This window comes from Glycine max, chromosome 3 (genome assembly GCF_000004515.6).
Source record: "Glycine max cultivar Williams 82 chromosome 3, Glycine_max_v4.0, whole genome shotgun sequence".
Taxonomy (NCBI): Eukaryota; Viridiplantae; Streptophyta; class Magnoliopsida; order Fabales; family Fabaceae; genus Glycine; species Glycine max.
The window spans coordinates 43362735-43381147 of NC_016090.4; the positions used below are offsets into that span (position 1 = coordinate 43362735).

General features: G+C 34.2%; 2 protein-coding genes across 4 annotated transcripts; one reads left to right on the forward strand and one right to left on the reverse strand.

The window, feature by feature from the left end:
* The first annotated feature begins 1834 nt into the window (after positions 1-1834).
* On the forward strand, positions 1835-7077 carry LOC100800770 (DNA-directed RNA polymerase III subunit RPC8-like). Of its 2 annotated transcripts, none has more exons than XM_006576177.4 (9): positions 1835-2010; positions 2803-2918; positions 3018-3113; positions 3671-3758; positions 5295-5382; positions 5460-5498; positions 5632-5695; positions 5778-5867; positions 6695-6983. In XM_006576177.4, exons 2-9 carry the CDS (start codon positions 2808-2810, stop codon positions 6761-6763), a joined length of 645 nt encoding a protein of 214 aa, XP_006576240.1. In that variant the 5' UTR covers positions 1835-2010; positions 2803-2807; the 3' UTR covers positions 6764-6983.
* Positions 7078-13225: 6148 nt separating this feature from the next.
* Positions 13226-16716, reverse strand: LOC100800231 (uncharacterized). Of its 2 annotated transcripts, none has more exons than XM_003521540.5 (3): positions 16217-16716; positions 15655-16076; positions 13226-14708 (listed from the first exon to the last, which is right to left on the reverse strand). In XM_003521540.5, exons 1-3 carry the CDS (start codon positions 16280-16282, stop codon positions 13484-13486), a joined length of 1713 nt encoding a protein of 570 aa, XP_003521588.1. In that variant the 5' UTR covers positions 16283-16716; the 3' UTR covers positions 13226-13483. The 2 variants fall into 2 exon arrangements, with proteins under 2 accessions (XP_003521588.1, XP_014629440.1); XM_014773954.3 differs by having other exon boundaries at positions 16212-16645.
* Between the last annotated feature and the right edge of the window lie 1697 nt (positions 16717-18413).

Sequence of the window (18413 nt, forward strand, 5' to 3'; positions counted from 1 at the left end):
CTATCACCTCTTTCATAAGAAGTTAAAAAATAAATGCTTACAATTTAACATTAATGCAAGATTGGGAGAAAAGGAAAGAGGCTGCCAACTCCTGAAAAATGACGTAGATTGTGTTCCAGACAAAACAATAGTCTCCCTTAAATCCAAGCAATCATATTATCCATTCAACAAAGCACCAAGGCTTTGAATCAGAACTCTCTTGACCTTTCAAACTTGATAACATCTCATGATCATCCTTTAGGATATGGTCCAATCGATTTTTCATATAACATGGTACCATTTTATTTTGAGACAAAACTGGAAACGGTCTACTTAAAATTTAAGAGCAATCAGTGTCATCATACCAATCCTGGGGATGTTTTGAATTCTTCTTGATGTAAGGCAAATACCAAATACAGATGCTGTGATCAAGGTTAATCTTGCTTTTTTATTACATCAGTCCATCAACATTATGCAAAAAAGGCTGGATATAAATCTTTATCACTACAGATTTGTCAATGTCATGATTTCATTCGTTTACAGTACAAGACTAAAACATAATTAAATTTCAGCCCCAAAAACTCGTGACCTTGTAAAAAAAAAAAACTAACACTGTTTAGTTCTTCTTTTATTTTATTTTTTCCTTTTCAAACACCACTTTTGAATCTTATAAAATCTCTTGTTTTATCAAGTTTCTACTATATTTTGTGCTTCTAAACTTTTAAGGTCATTTCATATATCAAATTTACTATACTCTCAAATATTTTGAAAGAAATTAATTTGTGGATTTTAAAAAGAAAAAAAATGAATAGAAGATTATATTAATTCAGTTTTAAAATAAAGAATTTTAATTACCTACAAAAATATGAAAATCAAAATCATATTTGTGAGGAGAGATTAACTCCTTAAATATATCTGAGTACCTCGAAAAATTGGTCATTAATTTCCGATTGCAATTTCAGTTCATTCATTTCTTAGTCAAACAAAATTATTTTCTGATTTAATCAAATAGACCTAAAAACACATTATTTTTTAAGTTAAATTAATCTGCTGGTTTCTAAATAATTTGTCATTTTTATGAGGTTTATGAATTTTTTTTCAATTGAATTTTTGAATTTATATTTATTTTTTAATTGTTTGACTGGGAACTACTTGTGCAGCCGGTTACAAGCCATGAGTTGAATCATTTATGTCATCCAATTGGTTAAAATCGACATGACACCGATTTGCTGCATGAACTATAGGATTATCACATATCAATATCAATTCGATATTGGATAAATCTGAATCGAAAACTTTGAATGAATTGATTTAGATCGGGTTAAAAAATTACAAATTTGATGGACTTGGATCATATCTCAAATTTTACTTTTGAAAATTCAATCTGATCTAATTACGTTATTTTTTAACCTTTAAAGTTTGAATTTTTTTAACTCAATCTATTTTTATTGTATTTTCATTTTAAAATTACTATCAATTAGTATTATAATTATAATATAATATAAGACACGATTTAATTTTTTTAACTTGTTTCATATTTGACTAATAATTAAAAAATAATATGAGTTAAGTGTATTAAATTTCATATTATTAAATTCATTTTTCTAATTTTTATAATAAAATATTTTTTATTATTTTAATAATAAATTCGATGATCAAATCTAATCTAAAAACTTAAATTGAGTAAAATTTGATGAAAATCAAGCCAAATAAAATTGATCGAATCTAATAAAAAAAGTCACATTCAATTCAACACGACCTGTATCCAATATAGTGCCGTACGTTGTTTTGACTTTTGACCATGTCTGGTTCGTACGATTTTTCCTTTTAAAAGGTCAATCGGCGCCGTTTCACTAATACAAAAATTGAAAAAACAATACTAATAAAAAACGAAAAGGGGAAAATCGGAAACGAAGTCTCGCAAAACGCAGCCTACAACGCAAGTTCGCAACCCTAACGCGAAGCTCCTCGTCGCTCCCAAGGCCTCCGCCGTCTCCGTCGCGCCAGAGTCCAGACATAGCGTCGTGAACAGTGAGAAAACTTATCTTTCGTTTTTTTTATTATCATTGTTATGCACTGCACTGTGTTATTTTGGGTGTTTAACTTTCGAGTTTTCCTCACAAAGCGTAGAAGTATGGAGGGTCACCAGTTTTTCAGGATGTCCATTGAACAGTGAACCCCAATTGTAGTTCTGAAGTCAGAACTTATTACCACTCATTTACTGATAAAATAATTAGAGTTTTATGTTCTTGGAATTCATCCCATTGATATAATGGGCCTTGACTAGTTTGGTTTTATAAACCATTATATAGCTAATGTCTTCCTTATGACATAAGTTCGTCTTAGGCGGCGCTTATGCTTCATTATTAGATTTGTGATGTAATACTGAATTGCTACAGATAATCGAGAGTGAAAACCAATTGCCCCTCGTGGTTAATGGTTTATTGACGATAGTGAAATAATCTGTCATATAATTGTAGTGTTGTCATGTAATAATTATCAATTATCATGCTAATGGGAATGTAATGAAGCATGTTTCAAATGAAGGCAAGTTGAACTCAAAGTGATTGCTAACCAGATTTTTGTTCCCATTTATCTCGAGAAAAGCAAGCCTCTTGATTGTGAGTGATGCTTGTCTTTTGATTTACATGCATGCATCTAGCTTCATTAGCTTTTTTGTTTTTTTTTTATCAGGAATCATAATCAGAAGCACTTATATCTCCCATTGGCATCACAGCTCTACAGCTCTATTGGTTAAAGAAACATACACTTTCTTTTTTTGGTGTATTTAACTGGACCTTGGTATCCTGTAATTTGGTTCAGGTTCAATGTTCTATCTCAGTAAAATCGAACACAAATTGCCCCTGCCTCCTTCTCGTTTTGTTCTTCCTATTCGAGAAGCTATACACATGGAGCTTGAGAAACTTTTCTTAGATAAGGTTTTTTGTCGCTACCATTTTTAATTTCCGTTGTGAACCGTTAGTTTGTAATTGACTTAATTTACTTGGCTTCAATTTGGGTTTCTGTAATCATGCCAGGTTATAGCAAACTTGGGCCTCTGCATTTCTGTCTATGATATCAGATCCATTGATGGTGGGTTTATCTTCCCTGGTGATGGGGCTCCAACCTATACGGTATGAATTCATGGGTTGTTTTTGGACTTGTTGTCCTACATTTTTACTTCTGTTGGCCACATAGTTTGACTTTATTTTTAACTTTATTAGTAGAAAAATTGCCCACCCAAAGTTTAATCCTTAAATTTTGATTAATGGGCACAAAAATGTTGATACAGTATTGGGTTATAATGAGTTACTTTCAGTATATTGGAACCTGCAAAATGATTGTATTAAGGTCATGTTTGGATAAACTTCTCACTAAATAATTATAGAAGAAAATAAGAAAGTAAAATGAATTAAACTTCTATAAGTTAAAATCAACTTATGCACTTCAACTTTTATAGAAGTTCTCTCATCTATCTTCTCCGAAAGTTAAGGTGCATAAGTTGATTTTGAGTTATGGAAGAAGTTTGATATTTTCTTATACTTTTTATTTTTTTCTCTTATAAGTGCCTATTGAAAACTTTATCCAAACAGAGCCTGAATCACTGTTTTTGGTTTGATGGAAAAAGTGACGAACTGACGCTGTATGTGATTGTTTCTAAGCAATAACTAAATTGTAATATTTCTGGCAGGTTGTGTTCAATTTGATTATGTTTCGTCCGTTTGAGAAGGAGATCATTACTGCAAGGCTTCTTTCATCTGATGCTGATGGCTTACGATGTATGTCTCTGTTTCAGCTACTTGATTTAGTTCCTCAATAGTTCTCTGTTTTAAGATGCATATTGCTGGAGAAGAATCATGTTTATGTGCATTCTTCTGTTTCGTATATCTGTTACATTTTACTCGCAGCACAATACTTTTAGATATAGATTAGGGAAGGGAATTGTTTTAAAAATTTTTATAGTCAAGATACTTGCTTGAAAGTTGTTTTTATAGTCAATTTAACCCATCTTGTTGACACTATGGAATTTTCTTTCATGCTGTTTCTCTCTTAGATATCGAATTTAACCCATCTTGTTGACACTATGGAATTTTCTTTCATGCTGTTTCTCTCTTAGATATCGAATTTCATTGTGTTCTCTGAGGAATATGGCTCTAAAATTTCGATACTCAATCACAATAAAAATTGTGATTAGTTGCTTGTGTAACATCCTGTTAAGTGTGTGTGTGTGTGTGTGTGTGTGTGAGAGAGAGAGAGAGAGAGAGAGAGAGAAGGCTGCATCGTTCAGGCTATTGGGTCCAAAATATACTCCTCTCCTCAGAAACTCTTGTTCCTACTTTTCAAATGGGGGTGGGGGGGACACTGTTGAATGTTTGAATTCTATGGCATAATGAACCCCTATCTAGGTAGTGATAAGTTGCCATGAGATGCAACTCCCATGAGGCTAAGCGTGACACTTGGAGGCTTGAGGGAATTGGGAACCTTTCAAATAAAGCGGATAAGAAGGAATGTTGAGCAACTCAGTTACTAAGAGGATGAGAGGTCATGATTAAGGGATTCCTGATGAGCTCTCCAGTGAGACTAAGAGGATATGAGGTAGGGAATTCCTTAACTACTTTCCTTTAGCAGAAAACGTTGTCTTCGTTGATTTTGAAATAAATATATGAATAAATGTGTGTATGTGAATTCTGGAATTTGTTATGAAGTCGTGTTTTGGGTATGTCTGATTCTTAGAATCATGGAGAATAAGATTGAAATTGGTTTCCTTTAATTATTTTGTTACTTGGGAATCTCTTTATACTATAGTTTATCTGAACTAAGGACCAATTTGATTATACTAGTTATACTATTTGGGGGTTGTATTTAGCAGTCTTATAACTCTCTGAAGTGTTATATTATATACATATGAAATACTCGTGGAAAATTCATACCGTTACTTAAGAGGATTGGTGACCTGAACATTCAGAATAATGTGTAAGTAAATATCCCACTACAGTGCCGTGCTGCTATGCGTGATTGACAGTTATGAATTTAATTAAAGCTCAAATTGTATTCTAAAAGGAATAAAGACAAGAATAATGTGACTTTGCATGTTAAGTTGTTACCAAAGCTAGTTTTTGTCTTTCCATATCCGACTATCTGTAGTGTGACACTGACAACCTATTATATCCATCATGTGACACTGACAACCTATTATATCCATCATGTGACACAACCATTCATTGCCTGCATCATCTAAAAAATTAACTGATTGTCAAATGTTGATGTTTTTCGAGATAGTCCCTGCTTATTAATTGCTGACTCTGTGTTGGCAGTAACCATTGGATTCTTTGATGATATTTATATTCCTGCAAGTCGTTTGCCCGACCCAAACCACTTTGTTGAGACTGAACAGAAAAAAAGGTGATGTGTCCACTTTCTACATTATCTTTGAACTTAATACATACAATCTTTTATTATTATTTTGTTGTTGAAAGCAGGGTATTCTCTGGCCAAGAGTCAACGACTAATTCCTCGAGGTACTAAAATCTATTTAAGGAGCTAACTTCTTCCAACAAATATTATTTCATACAATCTTTTATTTTTTTACGTGATGCGTGTATCACTAAGTATGATTAACATTATGCTTATTTGCTGTTATTAAAATCACAGCAAGAAAGGTGTATGGTATTGGGATTATAACGAACAAGAATATCCTATTCAAGATACTGATGTGGTTAGCCTCCTTTCCTTTTTTGTTAACTGTATGATTGGAAAACAAATAGTATGCTAAATTTTGGTTACCAATATTGTGGCAGATCAAATTCCGAGTTACAAACGTGAGTTATCCCCAAATTCCGGTTGAGCAACCAAAAGAATCAAAGCCATTTGCCCCTATGTTGATCTCTGTAAGTATTTTGTTGCTCACCTCACCATTGTTCGCCTCTACTTTATTCATTACCTTGGTTCATGCATTTTTGTGGATACTTTAAACCAAGAAAGATGAAATATATGGCCAAACTCTACAACATACTGAAAGAGTGAAAGTATTTATTATAGTAGTGCTATAAAAGAATTAAATATTGAGGTAGGAAATTTGATTATCTTGAAATTGGGTGGGATGTTTATTATATTATAATTTTGGTTTAATCAAATTTTTTACTTTTATTTTGATGTTGTATTTAGGATGGTTTATTTTGTTTGTGATTTCAATAATTTGATTTAGATGGCTTTTGCAGCTTCATATATAACAAAAGGTTGTTATTACTTATTTTAATGTATTGTTCATTTGGTTCCTTGATGCATAATTGATTGTGAATTGTTAATATCTTCATTTTTGTTCTAGTTTTACCTTCGAGGTACAAACATCTTGTTTTGCGGGGCATCTGTCTTGGTGGAGGATCATACCCAAGTCTTTTAAGATTTCTTTTCACATTGCTAACTTTATTATCTATCCCCATATTTCTTTATCTTCTACCTTAGTTTCGTCTGCTATATCCATCATATTATTGCTAACACTTTTATTATGCATCACATAACTCTTGATTATGGATTAAAATCCTAGCAACATTTGGATTCAATTATAGCAACTATATTTGAACTTCTGGGCATATACGAATTGTTTTGGGAAGATCGGTTGAAACCCTATTTAAGAAGCACTGTTAAAATAAATGGTCGTGGCTAACTAGCATGCACATCAATGGAATAGTGACTTATCATGATGTCTATTTTGTAGGGAGCGATGGATGATGATGGTCTAGGTCCTGTTTCTTGGTGGTTTGCAGATGAGGATGAGGATGAGTAAATGTGAGTCCAAAAATGGTGAATTTTTCGTTTAAGTAATGATCTCATTCCCTAGGTTTTGTTCAGTCTAGAAGTAATTTGTTTGGTCGGATAGAAGAAATTAGTAGTTTGCTGATTTCTAGTTTAACAACTCATGTTACAACTCAGCAACAGTATACTTTTGTGCAATTCCTTTGCTTCGCAAAGTATTAAATTTAATGAAACATTGTTTGACTTTTTAATTTCTGCGTCCTGAATACCTACGGTTCAGGAAGAGAAAACTGTTTATACATTTGCTTTTGAGATCCATAATTTAAACAGTCTTTCATAGATCAAGTGTATTGAATGTTGATTTATATATATTTGGTGCCTGCGGTTCCTAAATATTGACATGGCATTTATTATATTTTTCATTGATAAATTAATCATTTGGTTCGTATACATGACACGAATTTATAGATTAGTCTCTATATTAAAAAAATAGTTTTTTATCTCTATATAAAATTAACATTATATTTTTGTTCTTATTTGGGTCCGTTGCAACGTTAAATAAATGTTAATGAGGGATGGATCCAAAATTCGTTTTAGGGGATGGTATTTTTTTGTTTGTAAATACAAATATTTAGTCATAAAACTAAAATTCCTTTATTAAAAAAAAAGAGGTCATAACTATTTTTTTATTTTAAAAAATGAAAATAGATTCTTAAATTTTAGTTTCTCAAAGTTATCTTTCAAAAATAATCTTATTCGAAACTCGAAACAGTTGATATCATGTGGATACCTTTTTCAATGAGAATTTGAGTTTAAACATGTCTTAATTTATTTTAAAAGATTATTGTTAAAGACTTCCTATTATCTTGCAAGCACAACAACATTCACACAAAACTCAACAATAGTTTAATTAAAGAATTTTTTAAAATTTTATTTAATGTTAAAAATTTATATTATTAGATAATTCGAATATGAAAGAATTTTTTTAAACATAATGATTGTTTGGATAATAATAGTTTAATAAACAATTTGACATTCCAAAAGCACTGAAGATTTTTTTAAAAAATCAAAATACAATAATTTTAATAAATTTTTAATTAATTTATATTATTTAGCATTGCCTTTGCATCTGAGCAAACTCCTGTTAATAGTTTTGGTTTAAGTGCAATCATCATTTTACAAAACACGAAATCCAAAAATATAAATGTCTGTTTTTTTTTTTTGTTACTATTATTTATTGATGCTTCAAATGCTGTTTTGCTTTATCAGTAATCCATCATGGAGAAACGTAAGGCTAGAAGCTAGACTAGCTACCTAGTTAATTATATATAATTTATAAATGAAATACTTTACAATTTATTTATTATATAAAACGTTGTATACATATGGCATTCCATTGTTTCCCTATATAGATAGTATACACTAACGAGTGCGAGTCATGTTAAAATGACAGCCTAACCTTTTATAACGTCCGTGTTCTGTCGTGCTCATTTCCCAAGGTAATGAAAAAAAAAAAGACACTTTCGTTTCGTGGAGCCAAAAAATAATAATTTGAGGAACTAGCCAACATTTTCATTTTATTTTTATTTTTCAAATACTTAGACTAACGAAAAACGAAAAGAAAAACATCTGAATTGATTTGTAAATGATAATGAAAATATTTTAATTTATAAATAAAAATATTATATTTATATTACACATTTGTGTAATTTTCTGTATAAGAAAAAAGTAGTTACGAAAAAAGAATAAAAATATTATGTAAATAGTATAACTCATACTTAAATTACATTTTACTATGATTTAGCTACCAATAAATTTTTAAACCTGTTGTAAAAAAAATTAATTCTCTTATTTAATTTTAATTTTTTTGTAAATTCTTATTTAATTTTAACTAAAAATATATATTAAAAATTTTATTCAAGTTTATTTCACCGCCAAAATAAATTGAAAATTAATGAATACATTTTTCAGTTATAGAAAAATTATAAATTACCTTCAATAAATAGTTGTATTAATCATCAATTATATGTTTGAAATAATTATTTAACTAAATGTAGCAAGCATGCTCGTCTTATTTGATGTCAGTTCCTTAATGGTAGCAACTATTATATTTATAAATTTATGCAATTCAGGATTCAACTTTCTTATTTGGTGCAACGGAAATTAAACCAAAAAAATAATATAGAAGAGGTGTATACTTGCTTCACTTTCATCCGATTCATAACGAAGACAAAAGGCCTTTGGCTTCATGTTAAGTTTCAACTTGTGGGATCACAAAGCCTATGATTGTACGAGTACTTTTTTGTTCATACCTAAAATTTTCAAGAGGAAACGCCAGCAATCAACCAAACTATAGTAGAAAAGTGTACTCAACTTACTGCATACGACTTTTTAAGGCACAGATAGAAATTTAGAAAAGCTTTCAATTGCTTACTTTCCCTTCCCATTCCTACCATCTAATTTACATTGTACTCTTACTCTACACAATTATGATGTTTATGGCCCATACTCTTTTCCGTGGACTTTCAAGTTCAGGCACATCACAAATTACGTTCACATTGAAATCGCATTACAATGCGTAACACCATATCCATAACGTTTGCTATAGATATATAGATAGACGAATAGGCCTATGAAGCAATATTGGGCAATGGCCATATCTTGAGATCCTATCCTACCCGAAAAGAAATCAGATTCCATAGCATTGGTTATTTTCAGAACAATTCCTTAAACAAGTAATGTGTTTTTTCAAAAGTCGTTACCATTATTGATATTTAATATTAAGGTAGAAAATTTTAATAGACTGTAGTTTACACATAGTGACACAAAAACCATTTTAGATGAGTTGTAAAGGTTGCAGCTTGCTGCAGACCCAGATCTCTATAAAACGTTTCATTCTTTTTTTAGCTCATAATGAAATTCGACTCCTATGTCCCAAACAATAAGATAAAAACAATTATTTTTGTACCTTTTCTTTTGTAATTATCTGCATTGCATTATAGAATTAATTAATGAATAAAAATAAGTACTGTGCAAATTTTTGTCAGATATTTCATCCAGCGCATTGTGCCAACAAGGTTTGACAAAGAGCCAAGAGAAAACCCTTTATAGTCCATCATTGTTTGGATGGAGAATCCACACGATAATAGCACATGGTGCCACTAACATTATAAGTGGGCATGACTTCCCCTATTGTCCCCTAAATTCAAACATGAAGTGTTATTTTTTTCCCTCCCAAAACACCTCTTAGATATGTTTCTACTAATCTCAATTTCAACCCCAATTTTGCCCCCAAAAAAATTGTTTATAAGTATTACTAAATGTCTTCCTCTTGGTCAAGTCCCCTCAAAATATTTAAAGGAGAAATTCTTAATACTTTAGATTCATTATTCATTTTATACAATCTAAATACAATGTACAAAAAGTAGTGGCGTCATTCCACGAGGTGGAATACATGTACTAGTTAATATATGATCCCAGACTCCCTAGTAAGTCTATAGACTTAACAAGAATATAAGACTAAACCACACTCACGAGTATGGAGAGGATCCGAGAGTGCCATACTCTTACACATACACAAAAGGGGTGGAGAAAAGTCTTACACAGATGCCCTCAAGCCTCTGACCACAGAATAAAGTACTAAAGAAATGGAGCCCTCGTGAGAAGCAACTTTTCTTTCGCCTCAAGAAATTGAATTATGCTTTCAATACTAATATGAAAGGTTAATGAAAAGAATAAAATAATATTCTGTCAGAGTAGTAGTTCAAGATCACTAATTAGCCAATGGTGCTAGGTGGAAGAATTTTGCTGTTTACACGAATAATGGAGATGTGCGAGCCATGTTTTCCTCTTTTCCACCAATGCGATTCGATGTGCAATTCTAACTTATAAATGAGACAAATTTTATTTATACAACTGTTTTTTTATAAGCAACAGTATTATATTGTATAAACAGCACCAGAGGTGCAAACATCAGATACAACTTTTTTTTATGAATAAGTGAGAAATAAGAAATGAGAAAAATATGAAATAAAATTGGTGGTATATAATAAAGTCTACTAACAAAGTAAATATTATATAAATTGTACAAGTTTGTTATATGAATGTGATATCTTTATAAATAAATGCACGTTTTACTCTTCAATCTATGCAAAAAAAGGAACTGCGTTCGGAGCAATCAAAAACTTCAAAATAGTACAGTATTAGCTGTACTAACGTTGAGAAGTATACAATATATCCGGCTATATATTAATTTCATGTTTCAAAAATTCAACTAAACTCACATTTTAATCCCCACTCCTGGCCCCATTATTTAAATGTTTGCTTCGAGCGAGTTGGGAAGCACTTTTTAGTGCAGGTAGCTAACACGATGGAAGGTGGGAAGTTATTATTTAACATGGGCACAAGTTGAATTTGCATCCTCTAGTAGCAAAGAAGTGCATAATTGCTTAATTATTTATTCCCTTTTCTCCTCAATGAAGGGTTTCGGAGTTAGATTCTTCTCATCGAAGGCAAGATGTAAAAAACATTCATAAAATATAGCACTACTAAATTACTAATGTTAATTAACCAATTATTTGGTGAATCAATTATCAATGCAGAATTGGATAATTGTGGAAGACACGAGGCATATTGATAATATCAAATAATTTACAAGGCAGTTTTTGTGGTTTAAGGGTGAAAAAATGTAAACAATAATCATAGAGTAAGATGGAAAAATAAATTAAGTTGCGCTCTTCAAGGAAAAGGTACGTCAAATCTTTTTCTTTTAGTTGTTTATTCATTCTTGCTAAGGAAAAAAGGCATCAAATCACTTGCAAGCAAGGAAAGGAAGAAAATTTCCGGTCTCCCCGGTAAAGATCAATGAGACTATTGAATACTTATGGCTCGCTCTTTTCTTTAGGAAGCTTCTAAATTAGGATGCGATGAAACGAAGGGAAGGGAAAATGGTAGTATCTATAAAATGGCCTTGGCCGTCACATAAATCGCTAACAAAAATGGTTAAAAATTTACATGTACCATATGCTGGTAGTCTTTCACATATATAGTGAGAAACGGGACCAATGTACATTTGCATTCATATTCATTATTCAACATTCAATCTACCCGTTGACCCCCGCAAAAATAATTAAGCTTCACCAATCCTCTTTCATGTGTTTTGGAAATTCTCAATGCATGTAGTTTGTTTGTTTGCTTGTTTTCTCCTTTGACAGAAACAGAAGGATTTTGACCTATTATTTTGTGTCATTTTTGAAGAATGAAAGATCTACTATAAGATTTTTTTCTAATCTCACGTTTTAAGTTGCTTTCACATTTTGGATTCAAATCAGCATCTAGTCAGCCGGTGCATTCAAACTTTTTATTTTGTTTTATCTGGCAACAGTTGTATCAATCGTCCAAAGTGACAGCCGGGGAATCACTGTAGAAACAAATAATGCATCTTTTTGTGGGAGCAGAATTTCACAGGCTTTTTCATGAATCAGAAGCCACGCCTCAAATCATGTACCATTATTACTCTTGGGAGTTTGAAACCCACGTTCATTTCACATCCATAACCCTTCTTAATATTGTTCCAAGTAAAGCACTGAATAAATTTGCTTTGTTCTCTTTTACAGAACAGGTGGTACCAAACTACCAAATGCAACAACACCACCAACCTCCTCAGCCTGCTAATACGTAGCTCTCACTCACTTCTTACACTTGGTTTTGTAAGAAAAAACATAGTAACTTAACCAAAAAAAAAAACGAAAGTACGGAACATATGTACAAGAGCAAATAAAGTTAATGACATTTTCTATCTAATCCCTTTGCTTTCTCGTATTGAGTGCAGAATAGACCCTCCTTTGCTCTTTTGTTGTATCTGAATGTGTATAGACCTGAAGGGGAAGCAAAGAAAAATCTGACAAACTCCTTGTTCACTTTAAAACTGTCCACCAGTACAATATGACCACGTTCACATACCTAGAAGTTATGCTCCATGACATAGACAGCCCCTCCCATCAAATAACAAGTGATTCTTCAAACTGTGCTTTTACCACCCCCCGATCAACTGCTAGGTGTTCATAAAAAAGAACAAGCCATTGCCAATATAAGCATCAAGAAGAATGACCAAAACAAAATGTCATAAAATTTTGACACAGCCAAATTTCAGGCTGAGCAAAATTTTTGGTAGATACGAAAATGAATAAAATTTAATACAATGTCAGTTTTTCCAGATAAATTAGCCTGAGAAAAATAGAAAGCAAGCAGATAAAGACAACGGGAAAAAGGAAATCAGTTTCAGACTTTCGGTTACTGTTCCACGCTACTGGCACGGCAACAAAACAGTAAAAGCCTTTATTTTGCACTACCTAACAAAACACATAATAGTATCCTTTTTTCCTACGCCCATTAGAAGCATAAGATAACCGTTAAACCAAAATCAGCAGCATCACTTATTATACGAAATTAAAGAGGCATTGAGCGGAAAGGTCTAAGCAAGGCAGAGCCAAAATCCAAAAGTAGAGTCTTCATTCAGTACTGATAATCTGTACACATCTGATAGAGAGATAGAAATAAAAGGATGGCTAATGAAAGATAAAATAAGGAAAAGGTGACAAAATTTTCCGGCAGTCTAAATATTTTTTCTTTTTTTTTCCTTTGCATAATTTGTACAACAAAAGTGAACGAACGAACCAGAGATTCCCTCTGCTGGTACCATCTCCAACAGCCCCCCACCAAACATTTCCATTTCCGACCAACTTCGATTCAATCAACAGCTCAAAGCTTCATACTTCACCGGCATGGATCGGTTAAACCCCGCCTGAGAAAGCAAGTTCCCCACCACCGTAAGATCACGGCAGAAAACACCCTGAAACACCGCCGGATTCACCGTAGAAGAAGACACCATAGACCTATTTTGAGACATTTGAGTACTATTACTCTCAACGACCTTATTCAACTCAGCAGCAGCTTCATTGGCTTTCTCTTTCTGTGCTTCAAGAGCTTGCAAAGCAGCCTTCTTTCTCTGCTTCTCAGCAGCTTCCTCATCCATAATATTACCCATCACATTAGTGTAACCCTTCTGAACCAATCTATATAACAACAACGAAGACATTTTCACCCTTTCTTTAACAGACTCAACATCACGCTCATCTGCAAGCTCGCACCTTTCGATGAACCCAGTTGCCTTATCAGGCTTATGCCTCAAGGAAAGCAACAAGTGTGCCCTCTCCAACTCCGACCGGGAACAACCTCGTCGGACACCAATCAAAGCATAGTAATCAACATTTCCAGTTTCACCAGAAGCCAACCTCTGTTTAAGTTCCTGAATTTTAATAGTGAGGGAGCAAAGTTTCCCTGGAATTTCTCTGTAGCGCACGTTGTGGCGCTTCCACGCAGGACCAGGAAGCTTGCGATCACGCAAGATTGAATTGTAGAGAAGCTTTAAGTGTTCGAGATCGTGAAGAGAATCTGGTAAACAGCGAATTGTTTCGAAGAGTGAAGCTCTTGTTTCGAGTGCTTGGATGCAAGTGGGGTCCAATGCGAGGGTGCGGTTGCAATCGGCAATTGACTCGGCGATTCGCCCTGCGGAACGGTGCGCGGAGGCGCGGTGCATGTAGCATTCGGCGAGGAAGCTCTGCGGCGCGCTGCGCCGGCCGTCGACGATTTTCGAGAAGTGGCGGATGGCCTCGGAGTAGAGCCCGGCGTCGAGGGCGGCGAGTGCGGCGGCGCGGCGGCGGAGGAGGAACTTAATGTGGCCGAGGAGTTGGGCCACGCTCTCGGAGTCCGCGAGAAGGGTTCGCGGCGGAGTTGAGGGTGGCGCGTTTGTGGAATCTCCGGAGAAGGGTATATTGGTAACATAAAAGCTGTCTTCAGACCAGCACACACTCTCGCGCCGGAATGCCGCGCTTGCAATGCGTTTCCCTGTTTGAAGAAGAACCATTGCATCCTCCATTAGGCCTAGGTGGCAGCATGCTTCACCCAACACCAAGTATCTGTATGTTTGAAAATTCCACACAATTAATCAAACTCGCTCAAAGCAATAATAACTGTATTGCTTAATTAAAATTTAATCATAAGTTGTCTATATAAATGTTTCAAATTAATAGTTCAATATTTGATTTTTCTAATCTAACTATATTACCTGTCAAATAGTTTTATTTAAAGCATTTATTAGATGCATAAACTTGTCTCTAAAGTAAAGTGGAATAGAGTGTGATGAAAAAGATAAAAAGATGGGAGAGCATTAACAATGTTATAGGTCTACCAAACATCTGAAATCTAAGCCAAATGTTGTTGTTATAGGCCAACTCAGACTACATTTTATTTGATTGGAAAATGTTCTTTGAGCATGAAAAGGTGGTAACAGGAAATTGTTTCTTTAAATTTTGAAATATAGTATGGAAATTTGTATGTATGTAATTTAAAAAATGAAAAAATAAATAAAGAAGTGAAGGATAAATATCCGTAGATACGGTTTCTTAACGGCAACTGCATTTATTTTTGTTTTTCTCTTGAAGCTTGAAGCCAGGAAGGGGAGGGGGTTATGCTTTTGGAGATAAAAACAAAGAAAACCAGCGTACAATGGACATATATGTCTGATTGAAGGAAGAGAGTGGTAAGAGTACCACGGTAAAAAGAACCGTGACGGTGAATATTTATTATTGTTCAAGAGAGGGTTCTTTTTTGGAATAAAAAGAGCTGGAAAGCACTTGCGTGTGTAGGTGGGCAGGACAGGAGCATTTACTGAAACCCATTGAGTAGTTACTTGGATCTGATCTCAAACGTAAATAAAAAAAGTTGAACCCCGAAACCGAAGAAAAATGCCATTTTTAAAACCCCATAAATAAATAAGGAGAGACAGATAGCACGGCAAAGCAAAACCAATGAAACAGAATAACGCGAGACTGTCAGTGAGAGAAAAAATAAAATAAAAATTACCTCCATTGCCCTTCCTTGTCGCAAGTTTTACACAGCCCTGCCATCACCTTCTTCTTGAGGTCAGACACAGAGAAGCACTTGAAACTATGATCCCTCACCGGAGACTCCGAGGAAGAAGAGAGAAGCTTCACTCCCTCCCTCGAAAGCTGCTGAGAAGAGGTGTCAGAAGAAGAAGAAGAAGAAGAAGACGATGATGAGTCATCGTTTCCCATTCTCAGGCTCGGAATGTAGTCCTGAAGCATATCCGCAACCTCCTTGAACCGCCGCAAATACAGCAACGCCCTCGCTCTCAGCTCAAGCGCTTGGTCAAACCTCGGAGAAATCGCCAGTGCCGCATCTACAAGGTTCAGAGCCGAAGCTATCTCGCTCTGATCTTGCGTCGCTATTAAGCTCCTTGCATCCTTAATGTATTTCTCGACAATCTTCAAATACACAAACAAAAAAAATGTGTATGTTTAATTATACCATCTAAACATTTCCAAATAAAACACAAAACATGATTTTTTTTTTTTATGCTACACAAAACATGATGTAATTAGAGCAAAAGGGTGTGATACCTTACCTTTCGGTTGGTAAGCCACCAGTGTTTCTTTTCTGTGGCAGATAGAGTGCGAGTAGTAACCGCCATTTTTTGTGTTCAATCTTGAACCATACAAATTGATCAAACACTGGGTTAATTTCTATTCCCTCCCTTCTTCTTCTTCTCCCTCCTCCCTTCTAATCAAAACAGGCACAGAAATTCTTTCTGTGCTCTAATAATAAAGGGGGAGGAATATATAGGGGGAGGTACAGAGAAGAGAAACAGTGTTTTTTTAAATACGGCCACGGAATAGAGAGGAAGAACAAGTGAAGGATTTTATATGGGTGTTTAGTATGTGGATTTCGTGTAAATGTAGCTATAAGGTGAAACAAAGGGAAGGGAAAAAAACTAAAAAAAAAAGGCCTTCAAATTAAAATTTGACAGCTTTGACCCTCATGGGAAAGCTTTTCATCCTTCTAATTCATAGCTGGCAATGACAACACACCTCAGATTCTCTCTCACACACAGCCTATGTGTATGGCCTTTTAGGTCTATGGCCCTAATAATAAGCTACTACTAATATTTATGATTTGGTACCTGTCTCAGCGGGTGAGTCTATGATTCTAACTGGGTATAACCGGTCACCCATCACGGGTCCTCGGTTTCAAGTTTTCAGCCACCTACAAAAGATAACTCCAGCCAAGCCAAATGCCCCAAAAGTAAGCAAAGCTTGCAAGAGGAACCCTTTGTTATTTATTTCTCTAAGCCAACTAATTAATTCACGGATTTACCCTTGTATACGTTGACCCTTTATTTCCATCATCCCCATTAGTATTTTTTTCTTTTTCTAGTTTTATTTAATACAGTAATTCTTCTAATAGAAATACAACCCTTCTTTTTTTTTTTTCTCTTTTTTCGTAACGCAGCCATGATTGACTCAATGAGAATTGTGAAGAAATAGTAAGCTCCACATGTGAGCTTTGGAGGGTAATCAATTCAATGGATGGAACAAATTAAACCCTGTAAATTTCTCCCTCGCTGTAAAACAAACCGTGATCGTGGTCTTTAGCCTTTAGACATTCTCTGTGTGACACAAAAGGCAGTACATACATAAATAATGACCAATCAACGATTCACTTTGACATTAAACACACCTTTTTTTCTCTTCTTTGCTATTGAATGATCATTCTGATTTGTAACTTTTCAAGTTGCAATTATCACAATGAACGAGACAGGCCATCCATAATTTGGCCATTACCATAATTTGACAAGTTGATACTATCAGTACACAGGGTGATATCATGAGCTTTTGAACCAACATCATGGTACCAGTTTTTAGTTATTATTTTTTCCAACTCATCACCATCTTCATCTCTAGGCATTTTTTTTTTGTTTCCTTTATAACAAAATGCATATGTTGTTTATGGGTTTGTTTGGTTGAACTAGGGGAGGCATACATAATTAGATGAGATGAGACATTGCAGATGGGTGATAAAAAAGAAGTGAGGGAAAAATGGTGAGAGAAAAGGAGAGTGTGAGGATGAATTGGTAAAAAAAAAAAAAAAGGAGGAGCATATTTATGGGGAGTGAGAAAGCGACTCTTGTCTCGTAAGGCACAGGAATCATGCTTTTTCTTTTGGGAGGGTTTGCTTTGCTTTTTATTTCACCCAGCCACATTGATTAATGAATGCACATGAATTGGGATTAGATAGCCAGATGGGTTTGTCTTAAAGGCTCTCTAACTTCCCTTTCCATTGCCCCCACAATCCCATTATAAATGGTGGCAGTGTGCCTACAATCTCGTGTATTGCAATTGATATTCCCATATAGTCCCCCCCCCCCCCCCACACCCTTGCCATGTCACCCTTCTCAAGCCAGCCTGTATCCACGTGGCATTTCTGAATTTTGTGGCCCACACCACAAGGCAATGCCACTCACTCCTTCCCCATATATATCCAATTCACCTAGATAAACCTGAGTTTTTGGAGCCTGCCCATTGTTTTTGTTTCTATGCTACATTCTTCTTCTTTCTGGACCAGTACTATCATTGTGTCATTTTGAGGATTAATAATTCTATTCTGGTGTAACATGATCAATGATTTCAGTCTTGCATAACCTAGGAACAGTTCAATCACTATATATATATATATATATATATATATATATATATATATATATATACGTATATTCATTTCCCCCTTCGATAATACACACTTTTTTTCTTTAAATAATTGCACCT